General features: G+C 51.2%; 2 protein-coding genes across 4 annotated transcripts; one reads left to right on the top strand and one right to left on the bottom strand.

Moving 5' to 3' along the window:
* The first annotated feature begins 7496 nt into the window (after positions 1-7496).
* Positions 7497-23881, top strand: ICAM2 (intercellular adhesion molecule 2). 3 transcript variants are annotated; one of them, XM_041726940.1, is made up of 6 exons: positions 7509-7652; positions 17049-17153; positions 17513-17774; positions 18927-19190; positions 20791-21111; positions 23822-23881. In XM_041726940.1, exons 3-6 carry the CDS (start codon positions 17513-17515, stop codon positions 23833-23835), a joined length of 861 nt encoding a protein of 286 aa, XP_041582874.1. In that variant the 5' UTR covers positions 7509-7652; positions 17049-17153; the 3' UTR covers positions 23836-23881. The 3 variants fall into 3 exon arrangements, with proteins under 3 accessions (XP_041582875.1, XP_041582874.1, XP_041582873.1); XM_041726939.1 differs by lacking the exon at positions 23822-23881 and adding an exon at positions 21802-22137 and having other exon boundaries at positions 7513-7652; XM_041726941.1 differs by lacking the exons at positions 17513-17774; positions 23822-23881 and adding an exon at positions 21802-22137 and having other exon boundaries at positions 7497-7652.
* PRR29 (proline rich 29) lies at positions 22854-25491 on the bottom strand. The gene is made up of 6 exons (XM_041726942.1): positions 25424-25491; positions 25110-25164; positions 24804-24910; positions 23435-23649; positions 23207-23277; positions 22854-23030 (listed from the first exon to the last, which is right to left on the bottom strand). The coding sequence occupies exons 1-6, from the start codon at positions 25481-25483 to the stop codon at positions 23002-23004; spliced, it is 537 nt and encodes a 178-aa protein (XP_041582876.1). The 5' UTR covers positions 25484-25491; the 3' UTR covers positions 22854-23001.
* Between the last annotated feature and the right edge of the window lie 910 nt (positions 25492-26401).

The following is a 26401-nucleotide window of genomic DNA, read 5'->3' as shown; positions in this document are numbered from 1 at the left end:
ATATTTTTTAAACTAAATAATTAAAATAAAAAATCCTGGTTTCCACAAGCCAGTCCCCAGGGCTGAGAAATAGCTGGTCATCACATTCCTTGAGAGTGGGGGTGAGAAGAAGGGTTCATCATCTGGTTTTCTTAGCTACTGGCTCCCCAAAGGAAGGTGGTCAAGCCCTCAGAGACCGTCAGCACCCACCCCACCCCCCCACCCCCAGCAGGGTACGTTCCATGGAAACTTTGGGGAGGATCTCCTTGTTGCTTGTTCCCAAAGACATGACTACGTGTCAGTCTTATTTCCTCGAGCTGGACACTGGCGAGTCCTTTCAGCTCAACGGCTTGTGTCTTTCTGCCAGGAGAAATTGGCTTGTCTCATTTTTAAATAATTATCTCCCCTCCATTTTCTGTTTTTATTTTCTGGAACTTTCAAAGTAGGATGTCAGATCTCTGGGTTTGATCCCTCCATGGTGCCTATGGTTTATTTCTTATATCACATTTGTTGATTTTCTTCCTTCTGGAAAATTCTTTGGATTTATTTTCCAAATGTACCAGGACACTTTTCTTCATTTCAGCAATCATTTTTCATTTCCAAGCACTCTTGATCCCTGGGGAAATTCATATTTGAGGATACAAATTAGGTGTGTGGTTTTTTTTTTTTTTTTTAAGGTTTTCTTCAGTTCCCTGTATCATGAATCTCTATCCTTCTGGGTAATTTCAGTTTATCCTGATCTCTCTTTTTCAAGTTGCAGATTTTCCTAAGTGTTGCTGAGGCTTGATGGGTTAGACATACTAAAAAATGAGCCAATAAAAAGCTGATTGAGGCCCTGTGTTGATAAGTAGAGCTTGTCAGCTGGCAAGCCTTGTTTTTAAGTTATTTTATGGGAAGCCCTTAAATGCCAGAGGGCAGAGGTCTTTGCTCTGGGGCCCCTGGATATCTTTGGAGAAGAGTCTTCTGATTACTACAATCTGTCCTTCTGTATCGGGGGTCCAATGCTTTATGAGCCAACTTTTAGCTCATTGCAGTTCCAACATATCACTCCCAGCCTCCACCATCCTTCCCCTGAATATCCAAGGTGAAGCTTCTCCCTGGCTCTGTCAGACAGATCTGCCCCTCCTCAACTCCATCTCATTCATGGGTTACTGTAGGCTGAGGCAACTGCCCTTGGCTAGGGCTGCAGGCTGCAGAGGAGACCTAGCCTATTGGGGGTGGGGGTACTAAGTGAGCATAGCAAGGGCAAAGAAGGGACATTGAGGGACTGGATGAGGAAGTATTTGACCTTGGGGTCCAGCCTTGATGGAAGGAGACAGGAATGTGGTCCGGGGAGATTCTGGAGATGAAGAACATGGAGGTGGAACAGTATTGCATGGTGACAAAGTAAGATCTGGCTGCAGGTGTGAGTGGTGGTGTGAAGGCGAAGAAGACTCTTACAGCTTGAGGACATGAGCAGATGTTGAGGCTCAGGTTTAGCTGGGTCTTCTGGGGGCCACTGGGGCTGGCAGCAAGAGAAAGGGGGCAGGAAAGGTAGAGGTAGACAGGAAGACAAAGTCAAAGTCCTTCAGGAATTCCAAGTTGGGCAATGGCCTTGGGATGGGAAGTCGGCATAGGCCTTGGTGGGGGGCACGGCACTTGAGGGTGGGCTTGCTTCCAAGACACTGAAGCCAGGAGGACCAGCCAATGCCCAATGCCCACCCAGCTCAGAGGTATGGGAAGTCTCCACTCAGGAGAAATGGGAGAAAAGAAGATCCTCAGAGGAGGGCCAGGGGGCAGCCTGGGTGGCCCAGCAGTTTGGCGCCGCCTTGGGCCAAGGGCGTGGTCCTCAAGACGGAGGATTGGGTCCCACATCGGGCTCCCTGCATAGAGCCTGCTTCTCCCTCTGCCTGTGTCTACGCCTCTCTCTGTGTGTGTCTCTCATGAATAAATAAATAAAATATTTAAAAAATAAATAAATAAAAAATAAATTAAAAAAGAGGAGGGCCAGGCTCCAGCCAGGGTGAGGAAATGGAGGGTCTGTGAAGAGGTGAGGGATGTGAGCAAATTTCTCTCCAGTGAAACAGGTTTCAGAGGCAAATGGGAGGTTTGAGCCAAGAGAAGCACCAGCCTGAATATGCGTGAAAGCTCAGGATCCAGTAGGGGCCCGAGCACTGCGTACCTTAGACTGACAAGGCCCAGGACTGTACACCTGGGTGGGTTACTGCACCTTTGGGTTGTGACCTGAGCAGACACGAAGTTCCTCAGAAGCCAGAAGTGACATGGGGCTCCTGGGAGCTTGTGCGGCCTTGACTTTATCAGATGCCGAGGCCCTCTTATACACCAACAGAGAAACTGAGGCAATTCTCTGTTGCTGCAGCAGAACCTGACTGGTGGGGTGACTTCATTGGGGCTGGAAAGCCCGCATGGCCCTGGGGGAGCAGAGAAGCCAGATTCAAGCCCCTGCACCAGCCTAGCCAGGTCCTCTCCCCGCCGCTGGGCCCAGACCCTGCAGCAGGTCCCATTTACAGATGAGCCATTTAAAAAACACAAACACCTGGTAGTACCAATTTTTTTAAAAAAAGATCTTTAACCATATTCAAACATCTCCTAATCTAACATTCAGGCCCCAAAGAGAACAGCCTCACCGTGTAACCAAAACCTCATACACACTTGCAGTTCGTTTTCCCACCTGGGTTCCTAGTCAAGCATCTCCATTTATTCTCTCCTTGCAGTAAAGTTGAAAGGAAGAAACGAACAGCTGGTGGCTCCCCTGACATCCGTGTTTTCCAGAGAAAAGGCAATCTTCCTGTGCGAGACCCTCTCAGCTCTCCATCCGTCAGCTCTTTGGCTATTGGGTGGCTCTGGATAAATTTGCTGCATCTATATAGAGCCCCTTCCTTAAAAGCACCCTCCTGGGATCCCAGCCCACTTCCAACCTCCTTGTGATTGCAAAGAAATGGGATCTACCACAGTCACACCAGTGGGAGAACTTAACTGTGCCTTTCAGACTGAGCTGGAAGGTCCTGCTGGACCCTTGTCACATCGGGCACTAGATGGCGCCATGCGCAGCCTCGTTTCCTCCTGGACCTGCAGCCTCCCTGGGTTCACCCCTGGCCTGGCTGCGGCTACTGCTCCTCCTCCCAGCTCTGCAGGGCCCCTCACATGAGATGAGACTGGGATCCAAAGAGAAGGCCCAGGGACCTGGTTTTGTAAACAAGTCCTGCGTGAAGGTAATGCATATTCACAAGCTCTTCTCACTCAAGGATGGACGTGTAAACATACTATGTACGGGCCCTCCTTTTATGGGGAGGGTCATGGGCTCTGACATCCTGTGGATCCATACAGTAGTCAAGACATGTACTAGGGTGTCCTTGAGCACAACTACAAGGACGCACCTATAGGTGCAAGTCCAGGCACCAGTTTCAACAACTACTATAAATGTGGTCAAGTGCTTATCCTACTCCAGGCTCTGAGTCAATGTTTTACCAACCATCGGCTTTATTCCACCCTGAAGCCCTTTGAGGACCTTAGAGCTTAGATGTGGGATCCCAATTGCCTGGAAAAGTCTTCTTATGGCCTCTTGTTGCTGCTGCATGTCAGCTCAAAAACCACCCACCAACTACTCAACTCAACATCCATACAGCTAAGCACAGCAGAAATGTTGGCTGTCGGTATTTTCTGCATGGTAGAGATGAGCAAATTGAAGCTCAGAGAAGTTAAACAACTTGCCCAAGGTCACACAGCCAGCAAGAGGCTGTGCAGAGGATCAAACACGGGTCCTTGTAACTGTACTCCGCCAGAATGACCTCACAGTCTCCATCATTCGGCCTGTAGGCTGGTGAGTCTATGGAGCCCTTCCAAGGACCTGGTCAACATTTCTACTCCAAATCTCTGCTTCTATTTGTTGCGACCACCTTGACTTTATTTAAACTGAAAGCATTTTCTCATTTTTTAAAAGATTTTATTTATTTATTCATGAGAGTTCATGAGAGACACTCACAAAGAGGCAGAGACATAGGCAGAGGGAGAAGCAGGATTCCTGCAAGGAGCCCGATGTGGGAATCCATCCTGGACCCCAGGATCGCGCCCTGAGCCGAAGGCAGACACTCAACCGCTGAACCACCCAGGCGTCCCACATTCTTGCTAAAACAGTGTGGTCTCAGGACCAGAAGCATCAGTGTCACCTGGGAACTTCTAGGAATACCAATTCTCAAGCCTCATGCCAGACCTGCTGAATCAGTTACTCTGGAGATGGGGCTCTCCATGCTGATGCATGCTAAAATTGGGGGGCACATGCTGTAAAATTTGTGTCTCATACAACCAAGTCTTTAAGCTTAATTAAGTCCAACAAACATTTCCAAACATGCTCTTCCTCGAGGAAGAGGGCACCAGAGGCCTAGCAGCAAACGGAAGGAGATAGACATGAAGTGTGATCTGCCCCAGAAGCTACAACATGGTGGGGAGCAGAGACAGGGGTTGGGGGCCAGGTATGGACGCAAATGAGACATCAGAACTGTCTGCACAGCTCTTAAAGCAGGTGCACGGGGCTATAATTGGACAATTCAGTGGGCTCAGCATCTCTGCTGCTTTAGTTCTCAGAGAGAACTTTTGGGGCTTCATGGCCAGGCTTTGGTCAAGCTTGGCATCCGGGCGGAGTATGATACTGTCTACGGTACATAAGATGTCACCCATCCTGCAGAGGGACCGCCTTGGCCTTTCCATCCTTCAGCTCACTCTTGGGGATTTGCATATGACTTTGCTGTGTCTTCATGCACCTTCTTGTCCTCTGTGCCCACAGGTGACCCCCCCTTCCCAAATGTACCACACAGGACCATGCCTTCATGCCTCTGCCCCTGATGACCTCTGGACTTAGCCCCGCCTGCTGGTTCTCAGCATTGTGCACGTTGGAATTACCTGGAAAGCTTAAAAAACACAATATGTACGTACACAAGATGCAATGGTCAACACATACTAAAAATAATTTATCTGAAACTCCAATCTCCCTGTATTTTAGGAAGAGTCAGAAGCAGTGCTGGGGACCAGGTCATCAACCCAGGACAGGGGACGGGTTGATGAGAACCGCTATAAATGCTGAGGCTCAAGCCTACTTCCTGAGCCCTTTCTCTCATTGCGCCCCCTCTGAAAGCAAGCGTGGGTCCCCAAGGTCTCACTCAGCCAGCAGGGAGGTCTTACCAGCCTCCTGCCCTCCCCTCAGTACCAGGTTATTACAGTCCTGGCTCTGATGAGTGATTCTGGGGCCTGATGCCTCGTGAGCCATGAGGGACCCTGCGGGGGCTCCTGCCACAAGGTCTCACATATCTTGCTCAGACAACCCACGTGTCCCCCTCTTTACTCTCCTGGCCCATGGAGTAGCCAAATGCCACAGCAAGATGCTGTCTCTGACAAAACAGAGCAAGTCTAAATTAGGAAGGAACCATATGTGAGGCACAGCGATCTATGGTAAACTGTTCGCACACTTGTATTTTCCTCAGAACAATGCGATTTCACTTTCACCAACTGAGAATTAGAAAAGCACTTGCCAAAATGCTGCATTAGCTCCTAAAGCCTGAACCGAAGTACACATGGAGATGTTCTCAAACCTCGATGCCCTTCCCCCCCACCCTCTTGTGGTGAAGACCCAGCACCAAATTAAGCCACTGGTGCCAGAGTCAATCCAAGAGATGTGAAATTTTGTTCTGGAACATTCCTTAGCTGACTGATCAGGTTCTCTGGCATGAGTCATGGTTTCTTACTCTGGACTCTGGTTGCACAGGGCAGAAACCAGCTGACACTGGGTTAAGCAAAAATGGCAAAAGGCTCATGGAAACCAACCTTCAGGAACAGGCCTCAGGAATGGCTGGAACCAGGGGCTGGAACACCATCAGCACATTCTCACCTTTTCTCTGTGCATTTTGACCTCTTTACCTTCTACATATGGCCCCTCTCCTGTGAATGGGGGGAGGAAGGGTAGCCTGAGGTAGCATCTGTCCTCCGACCTCTGCAACCGGGACAGGAAAAGGCTCTTTCCCCAACTTTTTAAATAACACCACCACCCAAAACCCTCAGGGTAAGACCTGAAGGTGGGGTACCATGATGCCAACCTTGGACCAGTTGTTTGGCGGGGAAGTAGGGTTGAGCAGGACAGAAGCTCCCTAGAAAACCTTCTCAAGTAGAGAAAGGAGAGATTCCCCTCAAAAAGGGCCAAGTCTAGGCATAACTCCTGGGCAAATTGCCAGTGGGACATACAGCCTACTTTGTGTCTTGGACAGATAGCCTCAAAAGATCCAAGTCACATGGACTCCTCCAAGCCCTGGGCCCTGATGCGCTCCCTCCCAACATCCTACATTGGCTTTGTTTTGCCAGCAGTATGACCGGGAGATTCCAAAAAAGAACTTTTGTGAAGACACCGAGGCACAAAAGTACAGAGTCCGGCAGACCCTCTGCGTCCGTGACCTTGACTGTCCTGTGGTCTCTCATGCCATCTAATTTGTGACTTTGCCAAGCCAGGAATTTAAATGCTCTGTGCTGTGGGGCTGGCCTGTGAGAGGGAGATCCCCGGCTTGTGTGTGAGCCCAGCACCCACCTCCGCACCTGGCTTTGATATACTTTCTGCATATGGGTACAAAACCACTCTGCTAGGCTAGGGCTGCCTTTTTTTTTTTTTTTTTTAATTGCTAGGCAACATGGCAAATGTGACAAGAGCTAAGAAAGCGATGGTTCCCAGTCACAAACAGAAGTTTCCTGTGGCAGGGCATGTCAAAGAAACAGCCAGCTCTGTGATGTTGACTAGCCTCCTGGGCGGGGAGGTAGGTGGCTCATCCTGGAACTATCTATCCATTAAAGCCCCCCCACTCCCCACTCCCGCTCCAGTAGTGCAGAAACTGCACATCCAAAGAGACAGTAGGGGGAGATGGGACAGCAGCTCCTCAAAAACATTGCACATAGAACTATGATTCAGAAATTCCACTTACAGGGTGTACACCCCAAAGAGCTGAAAGCAGGGACCAAATGCATTTTCCCTCCTTCGTAGGGCCACTACGCACAGTAGCCAGAAGTTGGAAGGAACCCAAGTGTCCACCGACCAATGACCAATGAATACGTAAACAAAAGGTGGTATGTACACACGGGGGAATGTTTCTCAGCCTTAAAAAGGAAGTGACTTCTGATACGGGCTCAGATATGGGTGACCCTTGAGGACATCCTGTTGAGTGAAACAAGCCAGTCCCAAAAGCACAAACACTGGATGATCCTACTCATACACAGTGCCTAGAGTCATCAGATTTGTACAGATTAGTGTTTCATGGGACCGAGTTTTGGTTTGGGAAGGTGGGAAAGTTCTGGAGGCAGCAGGTGGTGCTGGTGACCGGGTCAATGCAGTGCAGGGCAAGGCGGGGACACCAAGGTGGTTAAAACCCGCGTTGTCTGTTGCCACAGTTTTAAAAGAAGGAGTGATCTGACCATGAGGTTCAGTGTGAGGTGGGAGCCTGCCACAGGAAGCACGTGACTCCTGCGTGGGGAGGGAGGGGGAGGGAGGGGGGAGGGAGGGGTCTGGATTTACACACACACAGAACCACACAACCGCAGAACCCGGAGCCTCTGGGTACTTTCAGGGCTCCAGGGTGCTGGACCCCAGGCCGCCCTACTGCGCCCCTCGGCCTGTCAGCAGGATCAGCACACTCAGCAGACGACTGGTAAGATCATGCCGCTGCCTTCCCTCTTGGCAGCTGGAAGGGGTTTCTGGTGGACTGTCAAGGCCTGGCTTCTAGTGCCTTCCCCTCGCTGGCCTGTCTCCCCGAGAACTGAGGAGAAAGCAGGCAGGGAGCCCCGAGCGCCTTCGGGGCGCACGCTCCCTCCTGGGTGCAGCTCCCCTGCCATCTGAGGTCACCAGCCCACCCACCTTGCTCTGGTGGTGGTTTCCTGTTTTTGCCTCCTGGTTCCTCTCCTGCTCTGTCTCGGGTGGCGGATTTAGAAGCACGAGGCTCTTGTCCAGGGGCCCACGTGGGGACGGCCTGGGCCATGTGAGCCGTGCTCAGGCCCGATGCATCGAGAAAGGGATGGTCCCCTTCCTCCTGGGATTGCATCTGGGGTTCATGATGAATCTCTTCCATAACTTTCTTACTATACAGGTCATGTACATGTCTTGCTAGTTTATTTCTCTTTTACTGCTGCTATAGAGGCTGTGTTTTTTAAATTATATTATCGTATGTTGCCTATATACATAAAAGCAACTTATTTTTGGATATTGATTGATAGCTAGTTGCCTTGATAAAATCCCTTGTTATTTAGAATCTGATCATTCTGTTGCATTTTCTACCCAATCATATCATAAGAAAACACTGATAGTTTTGCTCCTTTTTCATTCTTAGGGCTTTGATTTCTTTTCTTTTTTCTTTCTTTCTTTCTTTCTTTCTTTCTTTCTTTCTTTCTTTCTTCTCTCTCTCTTTCTTTCCTCTTTCTCTCTTTCTCTCTTTCCTTCTTTCCTTCTTTCTTTTTGTCTTATTGCACTGTCTAGGACCTCCAGAGCAATGTTGAAAATAACAGAGGGGATGCCTGGGTGGCTGAGTGGTTGAGCATCTGTCTGCCTTTGGCTCAGGCCATGATCCTGGAGACCCGGGATCGAGTCCCACATCAGGCTCCCTGCATGGAGGCTGCTTCTCCCTCTGCCTGTGTCTCTGCCTCTCTCTCTCTCTCTCTCTCTCTGGGTCTCTCATAAATAAATAAATAAAATCTTTTTAAAAAGTAAAATAAAAAAATAAAAAGAAAATAACAGAGATAGTGGCCATCCTCGTCTGGCTCCTGCTTTTATAGAAAATGCTTCCAAGATTTATTTGATAAACATAATATATGCATAGGCTTTTTGTAAGTTCTCTATCAGGTGAAAGAAATTTCCTTCTAGGGGTGCCTGGCGGGCTCAGTGGGTAAAGCACCTGACTCTTGATTTCAGGGTTGTGAGCTCGAGCCCCACATTGGGTATACAGAGTATGTAAAAATAAAATCTTAAAAAAAAAAAAAAAGATTTCATTCTAATCTGCTAAGATCCGAAAGGATAGGAAAGGTAAGATCCTTATCCTTTCCTGAAAGGATATTGAATGTTGTCATTTTTTTTTTCCTGGATGATCATATGTTTTTCTTCTTAAATCTGTTCATGTACATTTTTGGAGCTCCTTTTAAAGCAGAGCCTGGAACAAGGAGGACTTGGGTTCAGGTAGGTTGTTTAAGAGGTGATTCTAGGAATCTGGGAATGAAAGAACAGGGCGACAGAGAAAGGAAGGAAGAAATGCCAGTTAAAGGTGTTTGACGTCCTGGCTGTAGGCAGAGGGAGCCTGATGTCCTGGGACCTCGGATAAGCCTACTAGGTGCCTCCTAGAATTGCCCAAGGAGAAGGAAGAGGCAGGAGCTCACACCCACCAGCTCCTGTCCTTCACTGGGTGAGGGCTGCGTGTTAGGGAACTTCTCTCCCACTCTTGGGAAACACTTAGTAGGCTGATTAACGGCTCTTAAAGCAATGAAGAAGACTCTGAGGCAAGAAGCAAAAAGAAACATGGTACAAACTAGAGGTGGGACACCGCAGGGTAAGGGGAGTCTAAGCTTGCATGAAGTTATCCCCGTTAAGGACTGCTGATATCAGAGGAGGACAGAAGTGATGCGACACAGAGCACCAAAGTCTTCCATTACCAACATAATAAATGATATCTGTAGGGTTTCTTCTGTTGTGAAACCACTTTTGCATACTTGAGATAAGCTCAATTTGGATGTGATATATACATACAGGACTAGATTTGGTTGGCTAGCATTTCTCATCTAATTATTGCATCTATATTCATGAGTGAGATTGGCCTCTAATTTTTCTTTCTCATTCTGTACTAGTGTCATTTTGATGTTAAGGTTAAGGTTACCCTGGCCTCATAGAAAGAGTTCGTGTTCCTGCTTTTTTCATTCTCAGGAAGAGTTTTTATAAAATTAGAATTATCTCGGCGTAAACTTGTTTAACACTATCTGGACCAGGTATTTTCTTTGTGGGAAGATTTTAAATTATGGATTCAGTTTCTTTGACAGAGAACCATTCGGACTTTTTCCTTTCTTCTCAGATCAGGTTTGGTAAGTTATATTTTTCTAAGATTTGATCTGTCTCATATTTTTTGGCACAAGTCACAGTCTTTAAAATGTTTTTAAATTAATTTTTAATTTTCAAAATTTTTAATTGTCTTTTAAAAGTCACAGTCTTTTAAAATACACATGACATAAAGCTTACCATCTTAACCATCTTTAAGTGTAGAACGGTTGGGTTAAATACATTCACGTTGTTTGGCAGCCAATCCCTGGAGTGTTTTTATCTTGCAAAACTGAAACTGCCAATGAAACAACTCACTTCCCTCCCCCAATCACTGACAACCACCTGTACCTTCTGTTTCTGTAGATCTGTGCTGTCTACCTTGTTTTTTGTTTTTCTGTTCTTTGAAAGATTTTAAAAATTTATTCATGAGAGACACAGAGAAAGAGGCAGAGACATAGGCAGAGGGAGAAGCAGGCTCCTTGCAGGGTACCCCATGTGGAACTCGATTCCCCAACACGGGATCACGCTTGAGCCGAAGGCTGATGCTCAACTGCTAAGCCACCCAGGCATCCTTGTCTTCATTTTATTTTATTTTATTTTTCCTGTCTTCATTTTAATCTGTAGCTATGTTCCCATTTTCATTCTTAATAATGATGACTTGTGCCTTCTTTCGTTTATAAGTTGATTTCACCAGACATTTCCCCATACTATTAGTTTTTCCAAAGACACTTTAGTTTTATTAATCCTGTCTACCATATCTTTGTTTTCTATTTTGTTGGGTTTTGCTCTTTATTATTCCCTTTTGAGTTTACTTTGTTGTTTTGTTTGTTTTGATTTATGCTCTGATCTTTATTCCCTTTTGAGTTACTTTTGGGTTTCCTTTCCTATTTGTTTTCTAACTTCTTGACTACTTACTCAGATGGAATACTTATTTCCAACATTTTTTCTAATACAAGCATTCAAGGCTATACATTTCCCTTGATGTACCACTTTTGATGTATCCCAAATATTTTTTACATATGATATTTTCAGCATCACTCAATGCGAAGATTTTTTTCACATGTCATTACAATTTCTTCTGTGACCCGTGGGTCAGAGTACGTTTTCATGTTCCTGAATACAGGGGGCTGGGCTGCCTGGGTGGCTCAGTGGTTTAGCACCTGCCTTCAGCCCAGGGTGTGATCCTGGAGTCCCAGGATCCAGTCCCAGGTCAGGCTCCCTGCATGGAGCCTGCTTCTCCCTCTGCCTGTGTCTTGCCTCTCTCTCTCTCTCTGTGTGTGTCTCATGAATAAATAAATAAAATCCTAAAAAAAAATACAGGGAGCTGTAAAGCCTATCTTTTTGTAGAGTTTATGTTCTCTAATTTAGAGGGGTAGATCGAGCTTTTAAATTATGTGTTTTAGCTCTTCAATTTATTTACTGACTTTTTTGTCTGCTTCATTGTTCCTACATGTATTATAATTCTTTGCCATAATGATGATTTTATCTCTTTGTGGTTCTTCCAAGCCCGAGGCTCACAAATTTAGAAGTACTATAACTTTCTGGTGATACGTCCCTTTAGTCAAGCATCTATGCTATCCCTAATAAATATTTTTGTCTTAGAAGTTCTCTTTCTCTGATATGAACAGAGCTTTCCCAGCTTTCTTTTGGTTAGTGTTTGCCAGGTATATTCTTTCCCATTTTTTGATTTTCAGCTATTCCATATCTATGCCTTAGGTGTATCTCACAAACAACAGAAAACTGGCTTTTGTGCTGTCATGTTTTTGTTTTGTTTTGTTTTTAAAGATTTTATTCATTCATAGAGACACAGAGAGAGAGAGAGAGAGAGAGAGAGGCAGAGACACAGGCAGAGGGAGAAGCAGGCTCCATACAGGGAGCCCGACGTGGGACTCAATCCCGGGACTCCAGGATCATGCCCTGGGCTGCAGGCGGTGCTAAACCTCTGCGCCACCAGGGCTGCCCTGTACTGTCATGTTTTAAAAGTCTAATCTGAGATGAGAATTTAGGAACGACCAAGTCCACAACTTCCACTAAACCCTACTGAGTGAGAGTTGAGTTTAAAAACCTGCATTTTCTTTCTTTCTTTTTTTTTTAAGATTTTATATATTTATTCATGAGAGACACAGAGAGAGAAGCAGAGAGATAGGTAGAGGGAGAAGCACACTCCCCACGGGGAGCGTGATGCCGGACTCAATCCCAGGACCCCGGATCATGACCTGAGCTGAAGGCAGAGGCTCAACCACTGAGCCACCCAGGTGCCCCTAAAAACCTACATTTTCAACAATCTGGCCAGAACTCTAATCCAGAAGTTTCTCTTCTGAGAGAAACTCAAAAGAGAGTTTTGTGTTTGAACTATTTTTAAAAATAGACTTTATTTTTTTAGAAGAGTTTTATCTTCACAGCAAAACATTAAACAGCCCCCACATGTGCACAGCCTCCCCTGTTGTCAACATTCCCCAACAGAGTGGTACATCTGTAACATTCAGTGAACCTATTAGCACCCAAAGTCCATAGTTATAGTAGCATTCACTTTTGGTGTTGTACACTCTATGGGTGTAGACAAATGTATCATGACATGTGTCCATCATCATAGGATCACGCACACAGAGTAGTTCCAATGCCCTAAAAATCCTCTGTTGTGCACCTACTCACCCGTCCCTCCTCCCCAACCTCTGACAACTGCTGATCTTTCCTAAGTTCTCCTGTCACTCTGTCACTCAACAGCTCCATGACCTGGGTGCATTACTGATTCCCCCCGGGCGCCCGCTTCCTCAAATACATAATCAGAATGCAGAATGGTTCTTTATTTTTGTATGACAATTAAATAAAACAATGTATTAAAACCTTGGTTCAGTCCCTAGCAGAGAATACACATCCAGTAAATGTTAGTTTCCCATTCCTTCCCTCCTCTTAGTAATTGGAAATCAAGTTTTGCTGCGAAAAGGCAGAAGGAAGTGTCCCTGTGACAGCGTGTATCGCCAGAAAATCTAAGCAGAGGACAGGAGAGGTTACTGCCTCCCAAGCTCTCTCTCCAATTTGAGAAGTCTCTCCCTTTCTGCTTCCTGTCAGGAGGGTTGCCATGCATAATATGTCACCCGTCTTCTCAGTCCGCCACCTCTGACCTACATCTGACAAATGCACAGGCGCACTGTGTCTTGAAGCTGTCCAGGAGCCAAAGTGACTCAGAACTGAACTGCATGTGCAGGAAGAGTGTGTCGCCAGGGCACCAGGCGGAATCGTGATCCAGGCCTTCCCCTTTTGCAAGTCACATCAAATCTTGTCATTTCCAAGGGAATCACCCTGAATCACATTAAAAGTCTGAGGCTTTATAAAGGTTGCAGGCCCACGCACTATTCCTCTTCCTGGCTGTCCTGCTGTGACAGATTTATGAATACAAGGCATTGTCCTTGCATTAAATCCAGACACCAGGCAGGAATAGATGAACAACAGGGCAAGGATTTTTTTTTTCTTTTAAGATTCTATTTTTAAGTAATCTCTACACCTAACATAGGGCTTGAACTCATGACCCGGAGATCAAGAGTTGCATGTTCCACTGACTGAGCCAGCCAGGCACCCTCACAGGGCAAGGATTCTTTTTTAAATCTACGTGAAAATCTCTTTCTTTTAACCATAGTTAAAATTTTCATCTTTATTGTGATTATTATAGATTTGGACTTTCAAATACCATTTTCTTAAAAATTTACATTTGTCCCTCTTCTTCCATGCCTTTCTCCTTTATTTGATTGAAGGTTGTTTATTTTCATGCCATTTTAACCTCCTCTAGTAGTTTAGAACTTAAACATTGTATCTCTGCTGGTTTTTCTTGAAATTTTACCATGCTCCTTATAACTTAAAGTATATCCGCCCTCCTGAACAATGTAGAGTTGAGAAAGCTTTAACTGTAATCCTCTCTTAAATATTATTGCCCAGTATTTTGATTTGGAACTTTTTAAGACTTCTCAAATTAAATACTATAAATATTACATATTTATTTTCCAGATCCGTTCGCCATTTTGTTTCCTTATGCTTCCTTCTTGCATAGAAAACTGTCCTGCAATCTTTTTTTTGCTTCTGGATGCACCACCTTTAAAAGTTTCTTTAGTGGAGGTATCTTGGGGGGTAACTCTCTGGGTCTCTGTTTATCTATGTCTTTCTCTCACCTTGGTTCTTGAAAGATAGTTTTGCTGGGAACACAAGAAACATCACTAGATTCAGACCCAGTCACGACAAAACCCTTCCCAAGCCTTGTGAAGAGATGAGTTCACTTCCCAAACCAACACGCCAATCTCCTCTTCCTGCAAATCCTCTTGTATCTCCCAGAGCATCTTAACTCTCCCAGCTTTATTGTACCCTTCATTGGAGAACTCAGAGACCTAAAGAATAAGCCAGGGAATATTTGGTGGTGGAATAGCGCTCCAAGAAGGAACATCTGAATTTCTTCTCTCGTCTACATGATGGTCAGTTTCTTCTCATCCCTGGGCAACTTCTTGGTGTCAGGAAGCTTTAATCTTCCCTCTTTGTTTGGAAGCATCCATCCTGGCCTTCTAGGGTCTGATCATCAGGCCCCCAAGTCCACTTCATTCTGCTTCCCAGCCTGATGCAAGTAGAGCACTCCCGCCCCCTCCCTGCCTTCCCATTCTGCCCCCAAATTTCTGGGAGGCAGAACAGGGCTCGAAATAACCTGCAGTACACAAGGACCTATAGCTAGCCCTGACTCCCATGAGCAGGTTTGAAGGGCCAGAACCTTCTAGCCTGGAAAGCTTTTTCATTTCTGCCTCACAGAACATCACCAGCCCCTCAGTCCAGCCCACCTCCCACCAGAATCCACCTCACAGCCAGCATGTGACCTGGGACAATTCTGAGTCACCACCATTCCCTCCACTGCTGCATCAAGTTCCTCTCTCTCAGCTTCTTCACTTGCCCGGGACAATAAGTGAGAACAGCTGCTGGCTCATGGGTGCCTGCTATTAGGATCAGAAAGGGAAGGGCTTGGTCCTACCAGCCCCAGCTCAGAGAGTCCCAGGTAAAACAGTGTCCGGGCTTAACTCTGAGTGCTCATCTGTGGGGAGTGAGGGGCCCTGGTTGGCCTTGTTATGTGTCCAGCCCAGCTCCATGGCCTGGGGGGTCGACAGAGCCATCTGCAGGCAAAAGGTTCACTGGGCAGACCCAAAAGAAAGACCCCCATTCAGTCTTCTCTGGGTTGTACACCAAGACAAACTATTTCTTCCATTCGTTTACACATCCATCCACCCGCTCATCCTCTTACTGAACAATTATTCAGCATCACTATTTGCCAAGTTAGCACCATATCTGCCGCAGAACAGCATTATCCGAGTCAGCTTCTGCCCTCTTGGGTGGACAGGCCGGTGGGGAGGGAGGGGAAGTTGATGTGTCACCTACCAGATGCAGTATTCAAGTCTAACAAAGCCAAGTCCCTATGCCTGGTGTGCCCCAGGCAAGGAAGGCCTGCCCAGCTGGATGAAAGCGAGATCAAAGAGGAAGTGGTGGGTGGGAACAGGGGCTGATCAGCTTAAAGCAGGATCTGTAGGCCCCAGAAGCTTCACTTGCCCTGGTAGGGATGCAGTCAGGCTGGCCCAGCTGTGTGTACGGTTGGGAGTCACAGGCACAGACCCTTCTAGAAGCTGTTTGGAGCTTCCTGGGCATGAGCTACACACACACACACACACACACACACACACACACTCCTCCCCCCCACCAGCCCCTCATGGCAGGGACGGCCTTGGCAATTTCCTCTGTCCTTCTGCTGCCTTTCATTTCTCTCTTTCCTGGGGAGGTAGCTTCTAAGAATGCTTCTCTTGTCCCTGCTCTGTGGGCTTCCCCTCACTCATAAAGACTTCACTCTCTCCTAGGGATGTGACCTTGGGCAAGTCAATCACTCTGTGCCTCAGTTTCCCCATTGGTAAGATGGGGACAGTAATAGTACCGACCTCACAGAGGTAGAACCTTTATGACAGTGTTTCCTGCAGTGCCACATGGACCAGATCCCAGACTGGGGTTACAGCTTGCTCTCTCCTTCATCTTCTCTCTGCATCACTCCGAAGCAGCACTGTCCAGGGACATCCCCGGATCCAGGCTGACCAGTGGCACTGACCTACCACACATGGTGGTAACAGCTAAAGAGAGGCGCACAACTTCACTCCACCCCTGCAGCCCAGAAACAGAGTTTGGCCTGAGCCCTGAAAATGCTAGGGTGCCCCTTGATAAAGCAAGGAGTCCCCACTCTCTCCTGCCTCTCCTGGAAACTCCCGTTTCTGGGGATTCCCTCAAGAAGTGACAAAGCCTCCCTAGAAACACACTGCATTGCCTCAGGCCCTGAGTCCCCTCCTCAGACCAAGGCTTGCAGCCCAGAGGGGTGGAGGTGGGGGTGAGGCACCATAGCCAGGCCCTGGGATTTGGGCTACCGTCAGACTGACCCCCTCTACCTCTGTCTGTGCCTGGGCTGCTGGGGACTGTCGTGAGAGCACTTCCCTCGAGTTGTCCCCATTGGCTGAGTCAGGGCAGGTCGAGGTTGCAAGCTGGGTGGGTGCTGAGGTTTAAGTTGCCCAGGGTCTCCTTTGAGAAACCCAGTTCCCTGCCTGCTTTGCTACAGAGACTGCACATCCTGGACTTTGGATTCTTTCTTCCCAGAAGGGAACTTGATAATGGGTCCTGTAGGATTTGGGGTTCTCAGGTCTGGGGCTTGTAGGCAATGTTGTCCTCCATGCACACACAGAACACCGAACCCCACGTGCACGCACATCCTTCACACCCATGCGTGGCCGTCACTCGCCCTGCCCCCTGCACAGCAGCATGGCAGGAGGCCAGGTTATACCCCGGCTTATCGGCTGCTTCCCAGCTTCCTCTGTCTGCGTTCCTGCAGGCCTGGAGCTCTGGGAGCTGGCATTCCACGTGGCTTCCAGAAGACTTCCCAGATAATGAGAGGAAATGTGGTCATCAGCTCATAGAAGGTTGGGGTTCCGGGCTGCAGCTCCAGGCCACCACTCCCTGACCTGGGTCCACCATCTCTCTCCAGGAGGCCCTCGGCTGTTCCCAGTGAGCCCGTGGACACCACTCAAGATGTCCCCTTTTGGTTGCTGGGGCCTGCCCGCCGCCCTCCTTGCCCTGTTCTGCTGCCCAGGTGAGCTGGTGCCTGCGGTTCCCAACTTGGCACGTGCCAGCCCAGAGGATGGGCCGCTTGCCCCCCGGCTTCGGGCGTGGGGGGGTGCTGGTCCTGAAGTCACTGAGGTTTGGAATGCAGCGGCAGCCTGGGTACAGGGTGCTGTGCCAGCCTGGCTTCCTCGTGATCCTGGACGGGTGGAGGAGGGGGTGGGGGACGGGAAGCTGGCCTTTTGGACCACAGGTTGAACAGGCCCCACGGCTTTGTGGCATAGGAAGTGGCAGGTTGTGGAAGCTGAATGGTGGGCTGCGTGGGGGCCTGAGGCAGAAGGGGATGCCGGGGTTCAAGAGAAGAGGAGAGACTGTGCCCCTGTTCTCCAGATGCGGCCCAGGGACAGCAGAGGCCCGCAGAGGACATTGCCTTTTGACTGCCGTCAAAGGGAAACCAAATCCTCTTCCAGTGGGTCAGGGGACTGTGAAGAAAAATGCTACCACGCCCTGAGCACTCTGTTTTGGACAACCTGCTGGTGCTTTTCAAGCGCTAGCTCACCACAACCCTGCAGGAAAGGGATTACTAGCCCATTTGACAGACGAAGAAACAGGTTCAGAGAGAGAAAGCACCTGGCCCAGCGTCACACAGCTGGTACGTGGCAAATGCAAATCCAGCTCTACCTGCAAAGCCCCTTTCTCGCCACTTCGTTATATGCCACTAGCTGGGGGCCAAGGGGGGACATGCCAGCATGGAGGGAGCACAGGAAAGGCCCAGCTGGTTGGCATCAAGGACTTTCCGGCCACCACTGAGTTGGCGGTGGGCTCTGAGGACTCCATCTTGCACCAAACACTTCTGAATGTCTGTCACACTAAGCAAAACCTGTAAAACCTGGGCCCTGCCTTCTAGAAGCTGTAAAACATCTAAGGGAGAGTCGGCATGAATATAAATCATTTGCAAGGTGGTCCCATTACCTTCTTGCACTCCTCTCCCCCTGCCTTCCTCCTCACTGAGCTCTAGCCATGCCGATCTTGCTGTTCCCCGAGCACACCAAGCATGCTCTTGACCCCAGGGTCTTAATGCCAGGAACACTCCCCTCTCTCCAGATATCTGCAGGGCTCATGCCTACCTTCTCCATGGCTTTGCTCAAATGTCCAAGTCTTGGTGAGGCCCGTGCTGACCACCCTGTTAAAATGGCAACTCCACCCCATTCCTGGTTCCTTCCCCAGGTGCTGACCACCAGCTGACAGGCTGGCTATTTCACTTGGTGATTATTGTCTATCTCCTTCATGTTAACGTGAGCTCTGTAAGGACAGGGCTCGGTCTGCGTTGGTCACTACTGTGTCACCAGAGCCTAGACTAGTGCCTGGCATGCAGCAGGTGTTCAAAAAGTATTTGCAAAACAAAGAAAGGAGAGAGGAAAGGGTTGAGACCAGGGCCACAGGGGCCCAGAGGACACAGTCCACCTCCACCTTGGAGAGGCCTTCATGGAGGAGGGGACGTTTGGGCTGGGCTTTGAAGGTCAAATAGGATCCCTCATCCCTCTCCACGGAGATGGAAGATGTGCATGGAGAAGACTAATCCGAAGGTGAGGGGCTGGAAGAAGGCAGGGAGACAGTTGTGGGGTAGCCTCCTCGGTCTAGACACGAGGCAATAAATAAAGCCTGAACAAGGGGAGAGTAGCAGAGAGGCCACCTCTGGCCTTTATTCTTGGGTACCTGCCCCTTGATCCCACTGCCAGTGGTGGGCCGGTAAACTGGATAGGGCAGCAGAGACATTTGCTGCCCAGTCTTTCTGGTCTTCCAGGGTCTGGTGAGGTGTTCGAGGTACACACGTATCCAGAGCAGCTGGCGGTGAAGCCCGGAGAGTCTCAGTTCATCAACTGCAGTACCAGCTGTGCCCAGCCTGAGGCCGGGGGTCTGGAGACCATTCTAGCCAAGACTCTGCTGAAGTCCGGAGCTCAGTGGAAGGAGTACTTGGTCTCCAACATCTCGCAAGACACAATCATCTACTGCTACTTCACCTGCTTCGGGGAGCAGAGGCTGACAAGTCTCAACGTCAGCGTGTTCTGTGAGTGCCACACTGCAGGGCCCTCTTCCCCAGGGCAGAGCCTGCAGCTACTGACTGTGTGCAGAGCTCCTCTGTTACTGCCCCTGGGCATTCGCTATGGCTCCCACCTCCCTGGGCTCCTGGGGTGACGAGGAGCAGGACCCCGGTCGTGGGCTCAGAATCTGCTCACACCCTTCATTGGCCTGCCGGTGACCCCAGCTCTGAGGCTTGCTCAGAGGACAATCCGAGCAAGGTTTGCACAGACTTCAAAGTCATTTCCCAGGCACTGCTCAGAGTCTCCTCCCCGCTCGGTGGCAGCCCCATCACCAGACACTCCCCAACCCACAACAAAGAGCAAGGTGCCAACAGAAGGGTTGGCTTGCTCTCCAGTCGCCCCTCTGCCTCACAGTCGCCCCTCTGCCTTAAAGGATAAGGCATCACCTGGTGCTTTAATGTTCCTTTAAAAAAAAAAGGGAGGGTGTGTTTATTTATCTGAGAAGGGGCAGCGAGCAGAGAGAGGGAGAGAGAGCCCAAGCAGACTCAGTGCCGAGCGCAGAGCCAGACGCAGGGCTCAATCTCACAGGCCTGAGAGCATAACCTGAGCCAAAATTAAGAGTTGGATGCTTAACCCACTGAGCCACCCAGGTGCCCCTGCTTTTATATCCCTGGCAAATGTGCGAACATCACACACACACACACACACACACACCCCTGCACATGGGCCATGGAGACCTTTCCATAGGGCAGGATTCTCTCAACATCATGGCACCAGGGATATGGCTTAGGTCCTCCTGATGACCAACATCCGTGGATCAAGTGAATAGAAAAATGTCCTAAATCCAACATATTACCTTGGGGTGATGGGGGCAAGGTATTCTAGTTCAGGAGGGAATCCAGGCTGCCACTGAGGTCCTTGTGTAATAGATAAGCGATGGAGGTGGCTATGAACCTGACCCTGGAGAAGCAAGGCAGGTCTGACTCCAGCCCCTACCTCTTAAGTGAAGACCTCACAACTCTTGGCGGAACTCCAGTGAACACTCCCTTCTAAGTTATCCACCTGTTTAATACGGAAATTTATGTCTGATTTCCGGAGGAGACAGATTCAAATTTTTGTTCCTAGTTGGCTGTACAATTTCTGGACCTTTTCTTTGTAGACACCTGACCACCTCCATTCTTTTTTTTTTTTTTTTTTTTTAAGATTTACCTATTTATTTGAGAGAGAGAGAGACCATGAGCCAGAGGGAGGGGCAGAGGGAGAGGGAGAAGCGACTCCCCACTGAGCAGGGAGTCCTATGTGGAGCTCCATCCCAGGACCCTGGGATCATGACCTGAGCAGAAGGCAGGTGCTTAACAGACTGAGCCACCCAGGCACCCCCTGCTTGTCCATTCCGGAAAACATCGTGTTGGTAAAAGCACCACCAGTCAATACATACTATACCCTGAACTGTTTCCTCACTGCTCTCTGTATACTCGCGGGCAGACCAGGCCCCAGACCGCGTCCTCCCCAAATCCAGCCAAGGACTTGAGAACACTGCGGTGCCAAGGGATGGGCCAGGCCAGGTGGGGCCTGCAGGGACTGTACCCCAGCTCCTGACCTCACCTCCCTCTTCCTTCCCCGCAGATCCTCCAACGCAAGTGCTGCTGAAGCTGCAGCCCACTTGGGTGGCTGTGGGGAGACCCTTCACCATCAAGTGCCACGTGCCAGCCGTGAAACCCCTTGAGAGCCTCACTCTCATGCTGCTCCGCGGCCAGGAGGTGCTGCACAACCAGACCTTTTGGGGGACGACGGATGGTACCCAGGGAGCCACAGCCACGCACAACAGCACGGCTCACAGGGAAGACGGCCTCCACAACTTCTCCTGCCAGGCCATCCTGGATCTGCGGTCTCTCGGCGGGAACATCATTCACAGTGTTTCAGAGCCCCAGATGCTCAAGGTCTACGGTGAGGGGGCCCCCCCGGATGGAGGGGGAGGGACAGGGTGTCCACTTTCAGTTCCTTGGGGGAAGAAAAAAGCTTCAGCACGCCCTCTGCCATCTCAGGGTGCAGGCGCCCAGGGACCCCACACTTAATCCTGAGGGTTCCCTCTTGCTCTCCTTCATCCCGGAAGTTCTCTCCAAGTGCCCGGTTTGGAACCTAACTAGTTGCTTTGCAGTTAGTGAACTGCGTGACCTTGACCAAGTCAGCCTCCTCTCGCTGGCCATGGCCCCTCTCTACATGAAGAGGTTTGGCCCTCAGGTCCCCCAGGAGCTCTGCTGTTCTGTGACTCTTGATGGCCAAGGTGGTCCCTGTCCAGAGAGTTTGGTAGGAGCTCACTCAGCATCGCCCAGGGCGGGGTGGGGCTCAGACCATGCCACTACCTAGGCCATGGTGTCCAGCAACTATATGCTGGTGCTAGGGGTCGGTGGCAGGGGACTGAGACCATCACAGTCTCGCAGAGGGCTGGCTGGTGGCCTGGACCCCAGCCTACCCTTCCTCCAGACACCGCACCATTAGCCATTCAACTCTGCAACATGGGCGGCTGCAAGATGGACGGAGGGCGGGTGGGGGACAGGTGGGCCTCTACTCCCCCTTGGGTCCTAGCATCTAGGACCAGGGGACTTCTAAGACCACTGCCCCCTCCTCCCTCCCCAGAGCCGAGGCCAGACAACCAGATGGTCGTCATCATCTCAGTGGTATCGGTGCTGCTGTTCTTGTTTGTGACATCCATCCTCCTGTGCTTTGTCTTGGGCCAGCACTGGCGCCAGAGGCGGATGGGCACCTACGGGGTACAAGGTGCTTAAGCGGGGCCTAAGTCGGACCTACTGGGCACAGCCTACATGAGTGGCATGGCCACCACCACAGCAGCCACTGGAACTCAGTGAGACTCCTCAGGATTGTGGCCCAGCCCTGGCTGTAGGACTGAAGTGAGCAGCAGAGGACTTTGGGGTCATTTCCTTTTCTAGTCTGAATATAAACACCTGGACTTAACCCTGTGCCTCAAATGTCTTCTCCTGGGCTTAAGCTCTGGCCAGGAAGGGCACCCCACCAGACCTGGACTTCTCTCCCCAATGTCTGCAAAGACTCCCTCTACCCCCTCCTTCACAAGAGCCGTCCAGAGCCCCAGCCAGCCCAGGGCCTGGGGTGAGCCCATGCTGACCAGCCCAGGCACCAGCCACCCATCCTTGTGGGGCCCCAAGTGACTAATTTCTCCTGAGGGATGGTGGAGGACACAAGCTCTGGCCCAATAGGGCGGAGAGACCTTCTGTTCCTATTTGGCCTCTGGGACCTCAGGCCACTCATGTTCAGAGCAGGACATGGCTCTGACTTCTTTCTGCCAAAAGAGCCAACTTCCTGGGATGACAGTGGGGCCCAAGGGAACTGGCTCAGTTCTAGGACCCTCTGAGCCAGGCTTCTCCCCCATCACCCTAGGCCTTCAAAGAGCCTTGGACAACAAAAGCAGTCCTCCCCTCACCTCCTGCTCCATCATTAGGTCACCAAGACCCCACAGCCCTGGCCATCCCAGACAGGGGTGAGTGGAGGAGGTCCAGGAAGGGCTCTGATTCCCAGATCCCCAAACTGACCCCCCAACACACACCAGTGGTGGCTTCCCAGCCCTGGGTGATGCTTAGAGGGGCTTTTACTCCAGGGCAGAGATCAGGCCAGTTCAAGGTCTCAGTGTGGTGAAGAGGGTTTTGATTCACCCAGGAGAGGGCCTGGCTATGGTTGGGGGTTGGGGGGAGGGCTGCCGGGCATGGCTGTGGGGTTGCAGGCAATAGGGAGGCACTTGGGGGGCTCCAGGGCTCATTCCAGCTCTGCAGTGATGCTGGTAGGGTCCAGAACTTGTGTCTGTCCTCATGGTAGGCTCTCGGCACCATAGTAGTCTGGGGAAAGAAAGCACCCTGATCTTGACTCCCTCCTGCATCACCGGCCCCCAAGGAGGAAAGGGGAAGGGACCAGTGATGAGAGGAGCTCCCTCGTCCCCAACATGGCCCATCTGGCCTCCTGACCCAACCCTGACCTGGACTTGGACCCCACTGCTCACCTACCCTGTGCCTACCTGAAGCCGGGGGTACATCCGCACCCACAGTGCCTGTGGCACTGGGGGGTGGGGGCGGGGGCACGGTTCTCCTGACATGGAGAAAAGAGAAGAAAGATCTCCCCATCAGAAAGTCTCTGGGGTCTCACCCACAAGTATCTCTACCCTACCCCCAGCTCCTGGTGAACTCTTCCAGCCCAGCCCCAGAGCAGGGCCCTGGCAATGCCCGGATTCCCCAGCCTCACTTACAGACCCCTTGTCCCAGAGGCAGGAGGGCAGTGCTGAATCCTGGACTCATCCTGCAAGTGGGGCTGCTGTGGGGGGAGGGAAAGGAAAGGGACCGGCCAGGGCAGCAGGGGGCCCAGCGTGGGCATCGGGCAGGGCAGGTAGTGATGGTGGAACACCAAAGGCCCTTCCTCCTGGGCTTGCATCTCCTCCTCCTCCTGTTGATCCTCCAGGTAGACCTGAGGATTGTGGGAAAGGGGGAGGAGAGATGATACAGGTCCCAGGATCCCTACCCCCACTTCTCTGCTCCCCTAATTTCTCCAGATCAGCATTGAGAAATGGCTTCCCTTTATTGAGCAATCACTACCTGCAAGCCAGGTACTTTGGAGACATTTATTCCTTATTTTGCAGGAGGGAAAAACTGAGGCTTAAAAAGATGGAGCAGGGATCCCTGGGTGGTGCAGCGGTTTGGCGCCTGCCTTTGGCCCAGGGCGCGATCCTGGAGACCCGGGATGGAATCCCACATCAGGCTCCCGGTGCATGGAGCCTGCTTCTCCCTCCACCTGTGTCTCTGCCTCTCTCTCTCTCTCTCTGTGACTATCATAAATAAATTAAAAAATTAAAAAAAAATTTAAAAAAAATAAAAAGATGGAGCAACTTGTCTAAGGTCACCCTGCTAATAAGTGGCTGAGCAGGGACTGAAAGTATCCAGGTATGACTCCAGAGCTGGATCAGGAGTCCAGTGACAGGCCCCTGGACCCATCTGTGCCCCATCAGGGAGGTGTGGTGTTCACCCCAGGGGCCCCCTAAGGGCCAGGGCATGAGGAGTGGCAGCAGCTCCTGCCAGCCTGGATGGTAGACACTACCTGGCCTCCTCCAAGCCTCAAAAACCCACCTGGCTTTTGAGGGCTGGTTCTAAGGTCACCTGCTCCTCCAAGGACCTGCTCTTCATTCCCCAACGAATGTGCACTCATGCCATGTACCTGTCCCTGTGCCAGTCAGGCCAAAGTTGCCTTGTATTCATAGTCATTCATTTATTTTTTTCACTTGTTCAACAAATATGACTTGAGCCCCTAGTAAGTATCCAGCACCCTACAGACTCAGGGAACCATGGTGCCCGTTGTCCTGGGCCTGCAGTCTAGTAGGGGATGCACTGCAGGGAGACCTCCTTGAAAACAAGACCTGAGTGGTCTGGATTTGGGGACTCCTACCTCCACTGAGGCTGCTGGCTTGGAAGCCTGGCACATAAGAGATGCCAAAGGGACCCAGCCAGGCCTGTGGCACTGTGGCCTGGTTCTTTTTCTCCAGGATCCGCCTCAGATGGATCCCCACCCTGGCACCTGCAGGTGGGTGGCCCTGGTGGCACAGCTCCACAGCACCCAAGCCCACGCACCTGCTGGTGGGAAGAGGCTGGCCCTGGGTTGAAGGCTGCTGCCACCAGGCTACTCAGCAGCAGCTGGTGCATCTGTGCGTTCTGCAGCAGCATCAGTTCCAGCAGGTCTAGGGCGGGGGAGTCAGCAGGCCCACGCCCGGCCTCCCACTCCCCACCGCCCACCGCCCAGATCCCAGAGCCCTCCCCACCCTCGCACCCCCCCACCCCAAGCCCCAGTCAGGGATGGCGCGGGAGTGCGTGCAGCGAGGATGCCCAGAGAATGTGCGAAGCAGACTGGGGTGCAGGCGCCTGAGCCCGGAGTCTCACCTTCCTTCACTCTGCCCGGCTGCGGGCGCGGGGGTGGGGCGGCCCAGGCGACGGGCTGCAGGACGGTCACGCAGGGCTGGGAGGGCGGGAGACTCGGCCGGGGCGGGGGGGGGGCGGCCAGGATCGGGACCCACCCGTCCCCACCTCCCGCCCGCCCCGCTGGGGCCGCCTCCTCCTTGCCGCCCCCACGGCCCCCGGGTTCCCTGAGTCTCCTCCCCTCCCCTACGTTTGGGGTCGCTCTCCGCAACCACCCCACTTCCTCCGGGGACCGCGGCTCCCGTCGGCCTCCCCGGGAGGATCCGGCTCAGCCCTACCGTCCCGGCTGCACCCTGCGGTGGGGGCTGACCCCAGCACCCTCCGGGGCCCGAGGCCATGCGGGCTCCTGCCGGTCCGGGTTACCTAGGCGACGAGAGCGACGCCAAAAAAAAAAAACCCAAAAAACTCCTCCCACGCATGCGCAGGTCCCTCCCGGCGCGGGCGCTCCGGGCTTGCTCTGCTCTGCTCTCCCCAGCTCCGCGGACGGGGGGGGGGCGACTCCCTCCCCAGGGGCCGGTCCCTCTGCGGGAAGCCCACCTCCAGGCCCCCCGCGCCGCCGGCTCCCCGGCTGGGCACCGCGTCCTGCCCCTCCCTACCTCCCACCCTGGCGCACCTCCAGTACCCAGCTTGGGGCGAGGGGCCTCATGTTTGTTGAGTGAATGAGTGAGGTGCTGGGGAGACCCGCCCCAATGCAAACACTTGGTTTCCAGGTCCCAGAATTGGCTAGGATGGTTAAGCAGGAATAGAAAATTCTGTAAGGAAGGGCAGGTAAATGAGGAGGGCGGAGGGTATGTTCTGTGTGTCACTCTGAATCAGAGGGGTGTCCTTTGGGGCAGGAGTGGTTTCTGAGCAGACCAAGGGCAGAAGCACTAACCAAGTTCACAGAAAAGGCTCCGCCCTGGATAGAAAGGGGTAGCAGGCCCCTCAACTCCACGCCCCGCTCCCCCACCCTCCTGGCTGTTTGTTCCCTCATTCCTGGCTACAGCCTTGCAGGGGTGGAGAAGCCTGGGGAGTTCACCACCAGTGCCCCTAGTATTGTCTCACATCCTGGAAAAATTACCAAAGCCAGCATTCTTTCGACAGGAAGTTATCAAGGTCTTCTTTGCTTCAGAACAGGTGAGGGGAGAGATCTATTTCGGCAGCTGTGACCATCCTAAGATAGGCCCTGAGCAGCAGTCAAGGAAAATCCAGACAGGAAGCTGGGATTAGCACCCCAGGAGTTGCCCTTCCCCCACCCTCTACTTCTGTTCAACTCC

Source organism: Vulpes lagopus, chromosome 12, assembly GCF_018345385.1.
Source record: "Vulpes lagopus strain Blue_001 chromosome 12, ASM1834538v1, whole genome shotgun sequence".
In the NCBI taxonomy this organism is placed as follows: domain Eukaryota; kingdom Metazoa; phylum Chordata; class Mammalia; order Carnivora; family Canidae; genus Vulpes; species Vulpes lagopus.
Note: the sequence above shows the minus strand (reverse complement) of the source record. Positions and strands in the feature narration are given on the sequence as shown.